We start from the raw sequence: 18,269 nt of genomic DNA on the forward strand, positions 1-18,269 counted from the left end.
TTAGTACATTTGAACGTTCAGAACTTTAGGGTCATAAATACGCTGTAAAGAAATTAGAAAATACAATTCAAATGGCAAAGAAAAACGTAAAAAAAAACTATAGGCAAAAAAAACAAACAAACAAACAAAATCGACTTTTTTTTGCTATAAAGCAGTGTTCTTAAAACGTCCGCACTCTCGAAACATCTAAATACTGTCAAGAACATTTTAGATCCTGACTTTTACGATGTTGGGACAAAACCTTTTTTTTTTAAATAAAATACTTTCCCAGTACGTTTCAATATTTCTACAAGTCATTGATGTTTCCGATGCCGAAAAATAGAGCTTCCTGTCGAGAAAGGAAGAAAAAAAAGAAGGAAAATAAAAAAAGAACGAGTGAACCTGTTAGTGACAATCGATCTAGCCTTAAACGGTTTTGTCACTCTCCTAATTTCGAACATACATTATAATATTGTAGGCCATGAATTTAAACTTTACGCAAAGTGCCGTTTTTCCCCTTCCATCATCGTATTCTCAGCGGTCCATTGAATATATTTTGTAAGATCGTCGCTTAAAAGGCTTTTGACTTTTTGCCCAATGCACTGATCGCCGACGTATTGTCACCATTTATAATAATGGGTTTTGTATCTCGGTAGCGCGAAAACGTCGTCACTCTTGGCTGTGCCCCCTGCATCATCAATGATCGCTTTACAGCTTCTGGAAACTGCTACTTTTTGTACGCACTCCATAACCAAAAGTCCCCGTCGGTTTTCTCATTGTATGTACAAATGCTATTGCCATTTGGTCCCTGAAAACCTTATGGATTTATGGCCTCTGCCAAAAATTCATTCATGAATCGAGCAAAAGTTTAGACCAAACGCGTTGTTATTATTAATTTTCCAAATTGGAAAAGGTACAATATTTGTAAATGAAAAAATTTAATTTTTAATTCAAAAAATTCATTTCTGAAAAAAATTCAAATGTTTAGACTAAACGCGTTATTATTATTAATTTTCCAAATTGGAAAAGGTACAATATTTGTAAATGAAAAAATTTAATTTTTAATTCAAAAAAATTCATTTTTGAAAAAAATTCAAATGTTTAGACTAAACGCGTTATTATTATTAATTTTCCAAATTGGAAAAGGTACAATATTTGTAAATGAAAAAATTTAATTTTTAATTCAAAAAATTCATTTCTGAAAAAAATTCAAATGTTTAGACTAAACGCGTTATTATTATTAATTTTCCAAATTGGAAAAGGTACAATATTTGTAAATGAAAAAATTTAATTTTTAATTCAAAAAAATTCATTTTTGAAAAAAATTTAAAAGTTTAGACCAAACGCGTTATTATTATTAATTTTCCAAATTGGAAAAGGTACAATATTTGTAAATGAAAAAATTTAATTTTTAATTCAAAAAATTCATTTCTGAAAAAAATTCAAATGTTTAGACCAAACGCGTTATTATTATTAATTTTCCAAATTGGAAAAGGTACAATATTTATAAATAAAAATATTTAATTTTTAATTCAAAAAAATTCCCAAAGACTCAAAGAAAAATTAAAATAAGACCAAATATATAATTTGATTTAAACAAAAGTTTGTCTCAGATCCTACTAAACAAATTTTATTTTGTTTTTACAAATATTATTCGACGCAAAAATTGTTTCTATTAAAACAAAAAAGAAATTTTTATTTCAAAAATCTTAAATTATTTCAATTAAATTTTTTTTTAATTTTCTATTTATTTTTTATGTTTTGTAAATTATTTAACAAATAATATTCGAGTTAGAAACTTTTGATAACATTAATTAGTTAAAAATAAATTATTAAAACAAAATTTAAACAATTAGGAATAGTAACCAAAACGAACCTGTTAGTTCACCTATAGAGAAAAATTTTATTTAAACTAAATGTAGTTTATTTAAGTTATAAATATAAAAAAGTATATTTGCCTCAGAGCCTACTAAATTATTTATTTGTTTTCAATACAAATTTTATTTAACACAAATAAAATTTTTATTTTAACAAAATTTAAACAGTTTTGAATAATAACAAAAAATTAGGAATAAAACAAAATGTATTTAAACTTTTAAACCAAATAAAAATTTTACTTGAAATAAATAAAAAATCTAATTGCTCCGAGTGAGTAATAATTTAAACTTAAATAATCAAATTCAATTATTTTTAAAAGTTTGAAGTTTTTAGCAAGCATTCAATTACTTTCAATTATCTATTATTTTATTAAGATTTCACAAAAGAATTCAATTATTTAAACAAATTAATGAAATTCTTTGAAAAAATTCAATTATGTTCAAAAGTTTCAAGTTTTTAGCAAGAATTCAATTACTTTCAATTATCTACTATTTTATTAAGATTTCACAAAAGAATTCAATTATTTAAAAAAAATTAATGAAATTCTTTGAAAAAATTCAATTATTTTCAAAAGTTTCAAGTTTTTAGCAAGAATTATTCAATTACTTTCAATTATCTATTATTTTATTAAGATTTCACAAAAGAATTCAATTATTTAAAAAAATTAATGAAATTCTTTGAAAAAATTCAATTATTTTCAAAAGTTTCAAGTTTTTAGCAAGAATTATTCAATTACTTTCAATTATCTATTATTTTATTAAAATTTCACAAAAGAATTCCATTATTTAAAAAAATTAATGAAATTCTTTGAAAAAATTCAATTATTTTCAAAAGTTTCAAGTTTTTAGCAAGAATTCAATTACTTTCAATTATCTATTATTTTATTAAGATTTCACAAAAGAATTCCATTATTTAAAAAAATTAATGAAATTCTTTGAAAAAATTCAATTATTTTCAAAAGTTTCAAGTTTTTAGCAAGAATTCAATTACTTTCAATTATCTATTATTTTATTAAGATTTCACAAAAAAATTCAATTATTATCAAAAGTTTCAAGTTTTTAGCAAGAATTATTCAATTACTTTCAATTATCTATTATTTTATTAAAATTTCACAAAAGAATTCCATTATTTAAAAAAATTAATGAAATTCTTTGAAAAAATTCAATTATTTTCAAAAGTTTCAAGTTTTTAGCAAGAATTCAATTACTTTCAATTATCTATTATTTTATTAAGATTTCACAAAAGAATTCCATTATTTAAAAAAATTAATGAAATTCTTTGAAAAAATTCAATTATTTTCAAAAGTTTCAAGTTTTTAGCAAGAATTCAATTACTTTCAATTATCTATTATTTTATTAAGATTTCACAAAAGAATTCAATTATTTAAAAAAATTAATGAAATCCTTTCGAAAAATTCAATTCTTTTCATACCTATAGAATAAAATTTTTACAGAAATTCAATTATTTAAAAAACAATTTTAATAAAAAATTCTAAATTTTTATGTCTTTTTGTTTGTCTCATAAACTATGAAATTACCATATGAATTCTAAAAAAAACTTTAAAATGAAGTAGTATTTTTTTGAAAAATTTTAATTTCAATTCAATATTCATCACAAGAATTCAATTAGTTTCAAAATTAAAAAAAATCTTCCCAGAAATTGAATTATTTTCAGGAATTTTTATAAAATTCATTGTAAAATTCAATTATTTTCATTATTGTTATTTTTTCAAATAACAATATTCATCACAAGAATTCAATTAGTTTCAAAATTAAAAAAAATCTTCCCAGAAATTGAATTATTTTCAGGAATTTTTATAAAATTCATTGTAAAATTCAATTATTTTCATAAATAATAACATTCAACACAAAAATCCAATTATTTTCAAAATTTAATAAAATTCTTCGCAGAAATTCAAGTATATTCAAGAATTTTTATAAAATTCATTGTAAAATTCAATTATTTTCATAAATAATAACATTCAACACCAAAATCCAATTATTTTCAAAATTTAATAAAATTCTTCGCAGAAATTCAATTATTTTCAAAAAATCTAAAAAAAATTGTTGTCAACATTTCAATTATCTTTTTATAAATGAATAGCAAAATTCTTTTGCAAAATTCTATTATTTTCAGGAAGTTTAATAAATTTCAATTATTTTCAAAAACTTTTCTTAATTCAGTATAATTTATTAAAAAATTAAAGAAATTAATACTCCAAAAGAATTTTGATAAAAGTTCTCCGATAGAAATCAATTATTTTTAATAATTTTGATTAAATTTCTTTATAATAAATTTATCTATTTTTAATATTATTGTAATTATTTTCAAAGTTTTTATTAACAAATAATTCTTCAAGTAATTCAGTTATTTAAAAAATTTTTTTTGCAAGTATTCAAATATTTTCATAAATAATAGGTACAATTCTTCGCAGAACTTCAATTATTTTAAAAATAATTTGAAATAAATTCCTCCAAAATTGTAATTATTTAAAAAATGTTTACTAAATTTCTTCGAAAGAATTGAATTGTTTATTAAAATTTTAGATAAAATTCTTTACAAGAATTCAATTTTAAGAAAAAATAATTAATTATTCATGCAATTACCTATTTATTTTTGTACTATTTAAATAATTAGAATTTTTTAGAACTTTCTGATAAGAATTTTCTTCAATTTTTGAAATAAATAAAATACCTAAATATAAGAAAGAAAAATATTTTAATTGAACATTTATTTAGTTATTAAGTTAATTTTATCGGTTATTATAAAAAACAAATAAGTTAATTTTGAACAAATTTTTTTTTGTGTTAAAAAATAAAAAGTACATTAACAGCAAATTTTATTTGTTTCAGTGTAGAGTTAATAAAAAGAGAAAATTATAATCATTTGATAATGACTAAGCAGATGCGAAAGAAGACAGTTCATCTGAAAATTTAAAGATCTCATATCATCACATTTAGAAAATTTCTTCTTCGAAAATTAGAAGCATCTGACCATCTGGTGCTTCGTAATTAAATTCCACATTTTGAAAATTCATAACATTCATTTAAACCACAAGAATGTGATAAATAGATACGATTGTGATTATAAGAAGAAATAAAAAGATCGATTTGAATATTCTTTTTTCGATCATTCCTTATTTTTTTCTCCCATTTAAAACACTATAGTTTCGGTCCTATACAGATAAATATTAAGAATAAGCGTGTCACATTTTTAGGAGTCAATTCCAGAAACACGATCATAATTTTGTATCGCGCAGTTATATAGATATAGATATGCAGTAATATCGACTTTTATAGTTTTTTTTTTCTATTTTTTCTTTCTTTCTTTTTTTTCCTTTTTTCAAGAGAAATATTTTCGAATTATGGTTATAATATTAATATCATCCGTTCGTTTCTTGACGAAATGCTTTTTTTTTTTTTTTTTTTTTGAATCGAGGATTTACCACCTGCATGCAGTGCGCACATAAAGAGAATGTCCTTCATCCCCGGGAACTTGAGACTATATCAGGTGTATGCGATATATTTTTCGATTATTATATATAGGACAAATTTCTATATATAAAAGAGGAAAAAAGATGAGATCTTTGTATCTGTTCAATGGACCTAGAAAATCTGTCTCACACTATTTTTTTTTATAGAAACTATGAGAATTTTTATACAGTCCCATAGAAAATACTTTATGGTTTATAAATAAACATTTTTCTCGTCTATAGGTATTATACGTCTCTGTATAAAAGTTCCTAAATTTTTAAAGGGTTCAAATGAAAGAAATTTAATTTTCTTCTCAAATTTCAAAAATTATGATTGCATTATAAAAATCAAAAAGATAATAAATAATAATTTTTCAAGTTTGTAAATTAAATACGTATGAAATGAACGTAAAATAAAATCGATATTTCTACTTAACTTCTATAAACGAAAAAAGGATTTTCAATATGCGTGTCACAAAAATAAATCGACGGGGGATGTGAAGAGAGAAAAAAAAAATCTCATCGTAAAATCATCGATCATAGGATTTTTTAAACTACTTAGTGGACGCGCGGTTCGTCTCTTGGGAGGAAGTCAGCCATAAGACTCTTGTTAAAGGTCAATTCATTGGAAACAATGACCTTATGGCTTGTGCCTTTTTTTTTCTCACTCGAAAAACTTCTGTTGAACATGTGTTTTCTCTTAAAATTTCAAGTTTTGAAAATTGAACAACAGAAGTGTTGTAAATCTCTTTGCATCTTGACACTGTCAGTTATTTTGTTGCGGGACGAATATATACTGATGTTAAATGGAAATATTACATTGGATATAGGGGAGAGGAGATTTTAAGGATGAACGTGCCCCCGCCCTTAAGAAAAACCCCTTTACATTTGCCGTGCTTGTGCCAGTATTGTCCCTATAATAAGCAGCTTAATGCAAAGGGCGTGGGGCAAATTGATTCATATACGTAAACACTACTCCCACTTTTTTTCTGTTATTTTTCAATTATAGCGTAATTATTGTCTAATTATCAGCTCTCAGGGTTGTCACAAAAAATTTTAATTTGTTTTTCCCTGATTTTGAAAGAAAATTTTGACTTTTTTCCTGAGCCTAAAGAATATTCTACTGATTCACTCTAAAAATTATTAGATAAAAAATGTTCTACTGGATTCATTTATGAATTTCTTCAATTGTAAAATTATTCGAGAACATCAATAACTTCTCTTTTAAATAAATATTTAATCATTGAATTTTTTTTCACAGGAATTAAGATTTTCAAAAATTTCAAATTCGAACCTTTCAAAATTTTTAAATTCAACAACTTAGAAGAAATATTATTTTAAACAAAAAGAAATTTTCTTCATGTTTTATAATGATTAAAAGTTCCAGAGTAATAAAATCATTACTTTATAATATGTTTATATATAATAAGATTATTGTTACTGTAACTTATTCAAAATTATTTTTATCATTTCAATTGAATTATTATTTTCTAATTTTTTTTTTTTTTTTAATAATTTTTGAAAAAGTTCTTTGAGAGTTTCTAAATCCATTTGTTTACAATTAAATTTAATGTCAAATTTCAATTATTCGAAAATTCGTCAATTAAACATACATTAGAAAATAAAAACTTGAAATAATTTTAAAAAATTTCGATTAAGCTTTTTGAAAAAATTTAAATTTAAATTTAAATACAAACATAGATAATATATTGAATAATTGAATGTTATTTAAAATTCAATTCTTACACACAATGTTATAAACAAATTTTTAAATAATTGAATTCTTTATTCGACGAATTTTAATAAAATTTTTAAGAATAATTACATTTTTCGAGGAATTTGATTAAAATTATATTAAAAATAATTGAAATTATGCAAATAAGTTTTATTAAAATTTATAAAAATAATTGAATTATTGCGAAGAATTTTACTGACATTTTTTAAAATAACTAAATTTTTTTGAAGAAATTTTTATTAAAAATGTTGAAAATCATTGAATTCTGTCGAAAAATTTTATTATTTGCGTGAAAATAATTGAATTTTTTAAGAAAAATTTACTCGAAATTTTTAATAATAATTGAATCGTTTCAAAGAATTAAATTGAAATTTTTAACAATACTTGCAATCTTCGAGGAATTCATTAAAAATTTTATTAAAAACAATTGAAATCATGCGAAGAATTTTATTACCATTTTTTGTAAATAATTGAATTACTTGAAGAATTTGTTATTAAACCCTTTGAAAATAATTACAATTGTATATTAAAATTAAATGAATTTCTTATACAGAAATTTTAACAAAATTTTTCAAAATACTTAATTTCTTTGGGAGAAATTTTATTACAATTTTTTTTTTTTGATAATTAATTTCATTAAAAAAAAATGGATGCAAATTATAAAACAAATAACTGAATTTTTGCGAAAAATCTACTCAAAATTTTTAAAAGTAATAGAAACATTTCAATATGAATTAAATTAAAATATTTGTAAAATTGCAATCTTCAAAAAAATAATTTTAAATTGTATTAAAAATAATTGAAATTCTACAATGAGTTTTATCATTTATGAAAATAATTGAATTATTGCGAAGAATTTTATAAAAAAAGTTTCAAACAAATGATTTTTTTCGAAAAAATTTATGCAAATTCTATTTTTAATAATTAAATTTCTGTGGAATTTTTATTTGTTTTTGAAAATAATTGAATGTTTGTATAGACTGTAGAGTATTGTCAAAAATTATTAAATAATTGAATTATTTGGGAAATTTTATTTAAATAGTACCTAGAATATTGAAAATCATTAAATTAAGAAAAATTTTTGAAAATAATTAAAATTTTACCATAAATTTTATTACTTTTAAAAATAATTGAATATCTACGAAGACTTTATTAATTTTAAAAATAATTCAATTTCACAATGAATTTTATAAAAAATTTTGAATATAATTGAATTTTGTCGAAGAATTTTATTAATTTTGAAAATAATTGAATTCTTATGATGAATATTGTTATTTATGAAAATAATTGAATTCTTGTGAAGAATTTATTAATTTTAAAAATAATTGAATTTTACAACGAATTTTATAAAAACTCCTGAATATAATTGAATTTTGGGAAAGAATTTTTTTAGTTTTGAAAATAATTCAACTCTTGTGAAGACTTTATTAATTTTAAAAATAATTGAATTTTACAACGAATTTTATAAAAATTCCTGAATGTAATTGAATTTTGGCTAAGAATCCTTTTAATTTTGAAAATAATTGAATTCTTGTGAAAAATATTGTTATTTATGAAAGTAATTGAACTTTACAATGAATTTTATAAAAATTGCGGAATATAATTGAATTTCTGAGATGAATATTTTAATATTTATTATAAGATAGTTGAATTCTTTCAAAGAATTGCGTTAAAAATTTTTAAATTCGAACTAATTTCAACAAAATTGAAGTTTTTCATAAAAATACTCCATTAAATAATTTATAAGCAATTATTTTATAATAGTTCTTAAAGAATTAAGTTATTTTTAAAATAAATTATTGTCAGATAAATAGATAAAATTCAAGGTTTTTTTTTAGAATTCTTGAAACTAATTCATTTAATTGAATTATTTCTATGAAACTAATTTCATAGTTTATGAGGCAAACAAAAAAACACAAAAATTCAGAATTTTTTTATAAATTCTAAATATTTAATTTTTTTCAAAACTTTTAATAAAAATCTTTAACTTTTCCCTGATTTCGCTGACCAATTCTACTTTCCCTGAATTCCCTGATTTCCCCTGGATTATATAGTTCAAAATAACTAAATTTTTCGGTACAATCTTTGAAGACTTTTTGCTTTGGAAATTAGTTAAAAGTATTAATTATTATTAATTAATTAATTATTAATTATTATTATTATTAATTATTTTTTTTATATAAAACAATAATTGCTAAACTTAAATATTTAAATTTTTTCAAAAATAATTTTGGCATTCATGAATTTGAATACCGATCCTAATATTAAATTCGAAAACTTTGCTACTATAACCATATTCGGAAGCCTACATTTTCTCTTCAAATTCTAAGGGATTTTTAATAATTTTAATCTGCATTAAATTAATTTAAATTGAGTAATTAGTTAATTTAAATACAAAGTGTGCGCAGTATGGCACAAATCGAAGAAAGAATAATTTCCTTTTCTTCTAAAATGGTTGATTATAAAAGATTATTAGGATAAACCTTCTGAACTTCATACCATTGCGTCAAATTAAAAAAGAAAAGAACTCATCATAAATATAAAATTTCCAGGTGAAATTGAAGGAATCGATTTGTGGAAACGATATTCTTTGAGACAGTGGAAAAATGGTGGTACACGGAATAGTTAGCTCGTTAAAAACGGGCGCACAGTTTATCAGTTATGAAGATCTGTTGGACCGCGGTTCTTTTGCAGTTATATACACAGAAAGCAGAAGACGAAGAAGAAGAAGAAAAATAAGAAGAAGAAGAAGTCCATCTCTTAAGTCTCGTCACCGGTAAGCATAGAAACAAAGAGATACCGAAGAAATAAATGATCTCTTCGCCTTTGCTTCTTGCGGTGGATGCTGTGAAGAGGGATGGATGGATGAAATATATCTTTTCAAGGTCCGGGTGCTAGTTATATTCGGTCTTGACCATCAGTACTGAACTTTAAGGTCGCAGTGTGTATTTCCCAAAATTCTATTTCTTTAACACGTGTTAAAAGTTTCTAGTTCTTCGTTATACATATATATATATATATATATGTATATATATCTCCACCAAAAATCTTACAGCCTTTTCTCGCCACGCGTTTTTCAAAGAGACATTCAGACGCGCTGGACCGATACAAATTGCAAATACACCCAGGTCAAAAATGATGAAAACTCGATTTCTTTTTGCGCTATAGTGCAAAAAAAAGAGAGAGAGAGAGAGAGAGGGATGACTTTCTTCTTGAAATTCGAACACTTGTCAAATTCTCTAATACTACTTATGTCCCCCAGGTGTGACAAATTTTTTCTTTGAATTGACTAAACTTTTCTTAAGTTTATACATAATCTGGAAGGTGGAGATCGTTTATCGCTTTACTTTTCTTTTCTTCACGAAAATTTCCATATTCTATTTCCGTCTCTTTATGCCAACCAAATGGGTGATTAATTTATGATTTGAAATTAAACTTCATGAAAATGGCACTTTCATCATTTATGCTATATTATTGACCGAAGTTTGTAGTTTTTAAACTTTTCTTCGGTTCACTATTATGATCAACGATTTAGTAAAAATAACAATAAAAATAAATATTATAAATTATAATATTATAATAATAAACTATATTAATAATCGTCGTATTCAGGCATATTCAGGTAATCTGTTCGCAGTTTGAAGTTAGTTGTTGTTTGCTCTTTTGTTTCGTAACTTTTTTTTTAATAATTTGCCTTTTCAAATATTTCCAATTTTAAAATTAATGTATTGAAAATCATCGAATTGTTGAAAAGAATTTTATTAAATAATTTGATAGTAATAAAATTCCGTCGAAGAATTTTTTTATTTAGGAAAATAATTGAATTCTCGTGAAGAATATTATGTTAAAACTTTGGATAATTCTAATTAAATTTTTTTTGAAGAATTTCTTTGAATTTTTTTTTAAATAATGAAGTTTCTTTAAAAATTTTTAAAATAATTTAATTTTATAAACAATTTCTTTCAAGTTTTAGAAAATAATTGAATTCTTTTGAAAAATTTTATAACAAATTAAGAAAAAAATTGAATTCTTTAGTGAAATATTTTTTTGAAAATAATTGAACTGTGTAAAGAATTTTACTATTTACAAAAATAATTGAATTTTTTCGAAGAATTTATTAAAATTTTAGAAAATAATTAAATTTTTTTGAAATATTTTATATCGAATTAAGAAAAAAATTGAATTCTTTAGAAGTATTTTAAATTGAATTTAAAAAAAATTGAATTCTTTCGTAAAATTGTTTAGAAAATAATTGAATTCTTTTGAAAAATTTTATAAAGAATTCAGAAAAAAAATTGAATTCTTTCTAAAATTTTAATAAATCCTTCGAAGCAATTCAATTTATTAATTTTTTAATAAAATGTTTTGAAAGAATTTAATTATTTAAAAAAATTTTAAAATATCCTTCGAATCAATTCAATTATTTTAATTAGTAAAATCTTTGCAAAGATTCATTATTTTCAATAAAATAACACAAAAGTATTTAATTTCTTTTTAATTCGCTTTAAAAATTTCCAAGAGAATTCAATTATTTTCTAAAATTATAATAAATTTTCCGAAATAATTCAATTCCTATTTTTATTTTTATAAATTGTAAAATTCTTTGCAAAAATCCAATTACTTTAGTTAGTAAAATTTTTGCAAAGATTCATTATTTTCAATAAAATATGTCACAAAAAAATTCAATTTTATCTTAATTCGCTTTAAAACTTTACAAAAGAATTTTATTATTTTCTAAAATAATAATTAATTATTCGAAACAATTCAATTATTTTTATAAATAGTGCCTAAAATTCTTTGCAAAAATTCAATTTTTTTAAGTTTTAATAAAATGTTTTAAAAGAATCCAATTAATTAAGTTCTAATTAAAAATCCAAGTAAAAAGTTGAAAAAAATTCTTTGTTCAATTCAATTAGTTTCAGAATTTTCGCTTAAAATCATTAAAAACAACTGTACTATTTTTAAAAAAACTTTTAAAAAATTCTTCGAAAAAATTTAATTATTTACAAAAACTCTAATAAAATTGTTTGAAAAAGTTTAAATTTCTATTAAAAATTTTAATAAAATTTTAATAATGATATTATGAATTACAATTACAAAATCGATTAAATTCAATAAATTAAAAAAAATTAATGAAAGAATTTAATTATATTTTCTGTATTTTAATAAAATTCCTTCAATGAATTAAATTATTTTAGAAAATTGTAATAACATTCTCAGAAAAATTTAATTTTTGAAAATTTTAATAAAATTCAATTATTAAATGTTTCGGTTCAATTCTTAAAAAACACAATTATTTTAAAAACTTAACAAAAATTTTCATAAAATTTAATTACTTTAAATATTCCCAATTAAAATTATTAATAAAACTTCATTATTATAAAAAAATTCAAAGAATTTCATCAAAAGAATTGAATTATAGGATTTTAAAAAATATTAGGACTAAAATTCTTCGATAAAATTTAATTATTCTGAAACTTTTTGATAAAATTCTTAGAAGAAATTCAATTATCTTCAAATTTTTGTATAAAATTCTTTGCAAGAATTCTTTTATTTTCAAATGTAATTTTAAAATTAAAAAAAAGGAAAAAGAAAAATTATTTAAAAAGTTATAGGAAACAAAAAAGCAAACAACAACTAACTTCATACTGCGAAATTTTTAATTCCCTAAAAAATAAAATCATATTCAGGTCATTATTAAATTCATTTATATAAAGAGAAATATGTTCTAAAACAGTTCCTGATTTATTTGCGAACTTCAATTAAAAACATATTAGATGCTAGGATTCCGTGTAATTCGATATTAAGGGTTTATACTAATAACAACCGGGTTTTATAATTAATTAAGAAAATAAACTATAAGACGATATTTAGATTTCATATCTAATATAAATGTATACGGGAGTTAATGGATTTTTAATGAACCATATTCTCAGATATTTATCAGTCCTTCAATTTTGTTATAATGATCTACAGACACGATGCTCATTTTCTTTGATATACATTAACGGCACCTCTATGCACACAATGCATTTAAATTAAAAATAAATTACTCGTATGTGTCCCATGCTAAGAAATGTGCGATTTTTTTTTCTTTTTGAACGCCCGGGAAATAAGAAACAGTGTCAATGAGTTTTATATTATATTTATAATTATATGTATAATGTCATTTACAGGGAATGGATTAAAATTTAAAAATTATCGTCTAATTAGAAGCTCTATTAATTAAAAGCATACTAGAGACTTAATTATTATAAACCGTTTCGTCCTGTGAATATTGTAATTTAAATATCTTGATTATCTCATTATAATTTTCTCTTTCAGGTAAATATAAGTCAACTTATGTTTCAAATTTCATTAACATCCTTTCGATCTTATTACTTTAATTAAATAATAATACCTCGTGTTTAACACAATAACGTTTACGCTCGTTTATAATAATAATTATCTAATTATTAATGATTTTTTTCACCTGTATAATTATTTAATTAATCTACTAAACATGTGTAATTAAGATTCGTATCAATTTAACACACACACACGATGGAATATATTTGAAATCTTTTCTACATCTGTAGAGAAAAGTTCTACTTGAACCAAATTTAAATACAAAATTTATTAGACAAAAATAATTGTGACGAAAAATTTAATTGAATCAAGTAAAATTGATCACAAAAATATTTTGCACCTAATAAATTTTATTTGTTTGGAACAAAATTTTTATTTGAAATAATTAATTCAGTAAGCTCTGAGACAAATAATTTTATTCTGGGTGCATAGCAGAGCTGCTAAAACAATTTTGATACAATTTTGTTTTTTGTCTCAATTTGATATCCTTAGAAAAACTGTGAAAAAAATTAATTCTACTAGGAAAATCATAAGAAAAGAGCATCATAAAAATCGTATCATAAAAATCAAGTCATTTCATAAAAAGAAAATAAATTTATTCTCTATTGTATTATTATATTTATGTCATTGATCCTAATAATTCCGGACTCAACTACAACATCGGATTATAAAACTAGAAACGCCATATAAAAAAAGCAGGATAAAAAGAAAATCGGATTGAATTTTCAAGAATAGCAGATAGACGAAACAGATTATTACCAAGGAAAAGAAAAATCGAAGGCAATTTTTTGGGGAAGGGGGAAGAAAAAAGTGGAATTCTAAATCTTAGATGGGAATCCTCGGAATCTGGCATAGATCTTTATATAGTGAGAGAGTATTGGAAGGGCCACAAGGGCGGCCACAAAAGGTTCAGAGTTCCTTTTTTGGCTCTCTCCTTGGGATATATCATACAGTCTCTCTTTCTCTCTCATAGTACATCTTGAGGTTTGGGGTTGATTTATGTTTTGTGAAGTGGGGAGAGAGCCTGCGCGTTTCCTGCGTTCGAAACCTGATGCACACACTACAGTGGTCCTGTGTCCCCCCCACTCTCACTTTCAGGATCCAATGAACCTCCCTCTTCACTGGTTTGCTGTCCACTCAGTTATTAAACCCGAGGCGACACGCTCACCAACCAGCAATTATCTCCTGAACGCCCGAAGGGAACTTCGTCCACCTGAGACGTTCTCCGGTCAATCAGTTTTTTTTGTGTTTTTTTCTGTTACTCTGTCTCGAAAAAAAACAAATTTCAGTTTTGTGATTTTGTGCAATTTTAACTGAATTTATTTAATAAGACATTTCTCTTCTCTATTCGGTGTTTCGAGAAAAATTTATGTGATTTTGTGCAATTGACATTGAGATTCATCGAAAAAAGTTCAAGTGCAATTTTGATTGTGATTTCCATTTGGGAGTACCTGATTGTGAAGAAGTTACATTATGCAACATCCACAGGTTGGTTTCTAAACCTATTATTATTTTGAGTTTTTCTATTTTTTTGTATTTTGAAACAGTTGATGGAAATTTTTGAGCATAAATGTATTTGTACCCAAATGGGACTTTGCAAATTAATCTGGAAATAAAATTATCTGTTTCGGTATTAATACTATTTATGATCATAAATACTATTTTTGTTCAAGAATAAGTTGGAGTTAGAGAAAATTTTTGATACAACAAAACATTGATTTACAAAAATTTACAACAAAACTTTGATTTTTTTAATGCAAAAACCGTACAGCATGTTAATCGAAATTTGTGTAAAAACAATTAAATACTAAAAGTATATGTGTTTTATTTTAACAAACACACTTGTTTGTTGCATACACTTTCTGAAACATTCAAAACATCACTTTAAATAAAATATTTTTTTGAAATTAGCAAATACTTAAACTAAACTCATAAATTTGGTTCGGTTCTTTTGGCTGAATCAAAAATTCGTATTGCATAATTTCCGCAGACGATTTTTGGTTTGGAAAAATTTGACAAGGGATTATTTAAGTGACGCCTACTACGGGGTCCACATGTACGGTTTTGTTATTGTTTGCTAGTCCTTCTAATTATGTACAGGTCTTGCGACAAGTACCAAGAATCACTGCCCCTTTTGTTTCACTCTCCATCATGCGAAAGTCATTAGCTAGCAAAATTGTCAAGCATGCGCTGTCATTAACTCAAAACCAAGAACTTGTTGCTCAAAAACAAAATTCTTTCTGAAACCTTTTTATTGTTCCAAACCAAAAACTTGTTGATCTAGACCAAGAAATTGTTGTAAACCGAGAATTTGTTGTTCTAAATCAGGAACTTGTTGTTCTAGACCAAATACTTTTTGCTCTAAACCAAGAATTTGTTCCAAACTAAGAACTTGTTGTTTTAGACCAAGAAGTTATTGATTTAGACCAAGAACTTGTTGCTCCAAACCAATAACATGTTGTTCTAAATCAAGAACATGTTCTGAACAAAAATTTTGTTGTGCTAAACCAAACACTTCTTGTTCCAAATCAAGAACAAGATGTTTGTTTTTAATATTTGTTTCTAATACAGTTCAATTCAAAATTTGCTAAACTAAAATCAATAGAATCTGTTAATTATTATATACATTACACAATGAATTTCTACAACTGCATAAATTCGATGTATGCTACAAATTGCATTAATGAATATCAATACAAAAATAAATACAAGACGAAAAATCTAATTTTTATCTATTGTCTATTTACAGATGTGGCCAGAAATGTTTCAAATAAACGGCACGCCGTTGATTGCTCATCACGGAGAGTACCAGAATGCAGCGGTTCGCCGCCAGGAGTACAATCCCTATCTGATGAATCCATATTGGTATCCAGAAAACCAACAAACACCGCCAACCTCAGCATCGTACGGAATACCGGTCTCGGCCTACAACTCCCCCAACAACACCCAGACATACCTGAATCAACCACCACCATCGCCATCTAATGGAGCATCACCCTGCCCATCGCTCATATCACAACACTCTTATCACTCTCAACCAAGTCCCAATCAATATTCACCAATTCAACAGCAACATTCGCCAAGTGCCTCTCACTTAATTCACAATCAATCCCACCACTTGTCAACACCACCAACAGCAAATTTCAACCAATCAACTCATTTCCCCTCAAATTCAACCCAATTTTCACATCAATATTTCCCCTCAAATCACACCGCCTACAATCCAACTCAACAACATTTTGCACCAAATTCCACATTCAATCCATCCCACTTGCCGTCAAGTCGCATTCCTGCCTATCACACCTACATATCAACAATGACAACATCATCCAATGAGATCCTGATCGAAAAATCCCAGCCAAAACCAAAAGGAACGAATCGAAAGAGCAGCAGATGCCAATGTCCGAATTGTCAATTGGTGACCGGATACAAATTGGCAACAGATGGTAAGAGAGGACACACGTGCTTCTATCCGGGCTGTGATAAACTCTACGGAAAGACGTCTCATCTCAAGGCCCATTTACGTGGTCACACTGGCGAGAAACCATACATTTGTGAATACATCTTTTGCGGCAAGAGTTTCACGAGAACTGATGAACTCCAACGACACAGGAGAATACACACTGGCGAGAAGAGATTCACCTGTCCCACTTGTGAGAAGAGATTTATGCGCAGCGATCATTTAACAAAACACATCAAAACACATTTGAAGCAGACAAAAACAACAACGAAAAAGAATAAGCAAATCAGCAATGAGAATCAGGAAAATGTGCCTCAAACAAGAAGAACAGTGACGCATCCCGTATCACATCAAGTGCCACAGTATATTGAGAATTTAAATTACCTCGCTATTTAGAATTTTCAATTATTAGGAAATTTTTAATTTCATCAATTTTACTCATCCCCCCACTGATCTTTGTGACTGAATACCCCTAAAGTTTCCAACGTTCAAATTAACCATTCCTTCTGTTCGAATATTTTCAAAAATAGTAATAAATGACACAGTGTAAATAAAAAAAACTTTAGGGACATGTGACTAAAAATATGGCAATATTGAGCCATACCTCATTGTGATTAAATGCAAGAACAATTTTGTTCCAATACTAAAATTATCGGAAAATGACAAAAATCATATATATAGGATTTTTCCGTCTTTTTACCAAACCTTGATGAAATATTTTCCATCAAGGTAAAAAAACGAGGCTGTTAATATATAAGTTCCTTCGAATTATTATTTAAGGTCAAATGCAGGAGATGTCTATATATATGTACAGAATTCTACTTAAGTTATTCGAATCATTAAATTATTACCCGTTAGATTTTATACTCGATTTTTATCTTCATAACGATGACTTTAAAACAATAGAAACAATCTATTTTTATAAAAAAAAAAATTAAAAACCTGTACAATATTCTTCGTATCCAAATACCAATCTAATTATAACGAATATTGCAAATTTTAAAAATATTATTAATAAATAAACATTGTGCTTATGTATAAATAATATTCCAAACAAGACTGTATTCTAAAATGTTTACTGTAATATATTTTATTTGGAAATAGAGAAAAGTAGAGATGGTACTGCGCATGTACACTTTTTGTATATTTTACAAGCATAATAATTATGTAAATAATTAAACTGTAAATAAAATCTTGTAAATATGTGAATAAAAAAAAGAAAAAATCATTTCCGTTTTTTATTGTGTATATTCCTGTTTAATTATCAATTTAATTGGCCTTACATTTTTATTCTTTAATTGAAAACAGTTTTATTATTTTATAAAAAGAAGACAAAATTAAACTTTCAGTAAATTAAAATTAATTATTTACATTAAATTAGTTATTTTATTTATTTT

The 18,269-nt window shown here is 24.3% G+C and overlaps 1 protein-coding gene across 1 annotated transcript; it reads left to right on the forward strand.

Moving 5' to 3' along the window:
- The first annotated feature begins 14,527 nt into the window (after positions 1-14,527).
- On the forward strand, positions 14,528-18,048 carry LOC122502771 (transcription factor Sp9-like). Its single transcript, XM_043612973.1, has 2 exons — positions 14,528-14,900; positions 16,162-18,048. The coding sequence occupies exons 1-2, from the start codon at positions 14,886-14,888 to the stop codon at positions 17,266-17,268; spliced, it is 1,122 nt and encodes a 373-aa protein (XP_043468908.1). The 5' UTR covers positions 14,528-14,885; the 3' UTR covers positions 17,269-18,048.
- Positions 18,049-18,269: the final 221 nt, after the last annotated feature.

This window comes from Leptopilina heterotoma, unplaced genomic scaffold (assembly GCF_015476425.1).
Source record: "Leptopilina heterotoma isolate Lh14 unplaced genomic scaffold, ASM1547642v1 Lhet_237, whole genome shotgun sequence".
Taxonomy (NCBI): domain Eukaryota; kingdom Metazoa; phylum Arthropoda; class Insecta; order Hymenoptera; family Figitidae; genus Leptopilina; species Leptopilina heterotoma.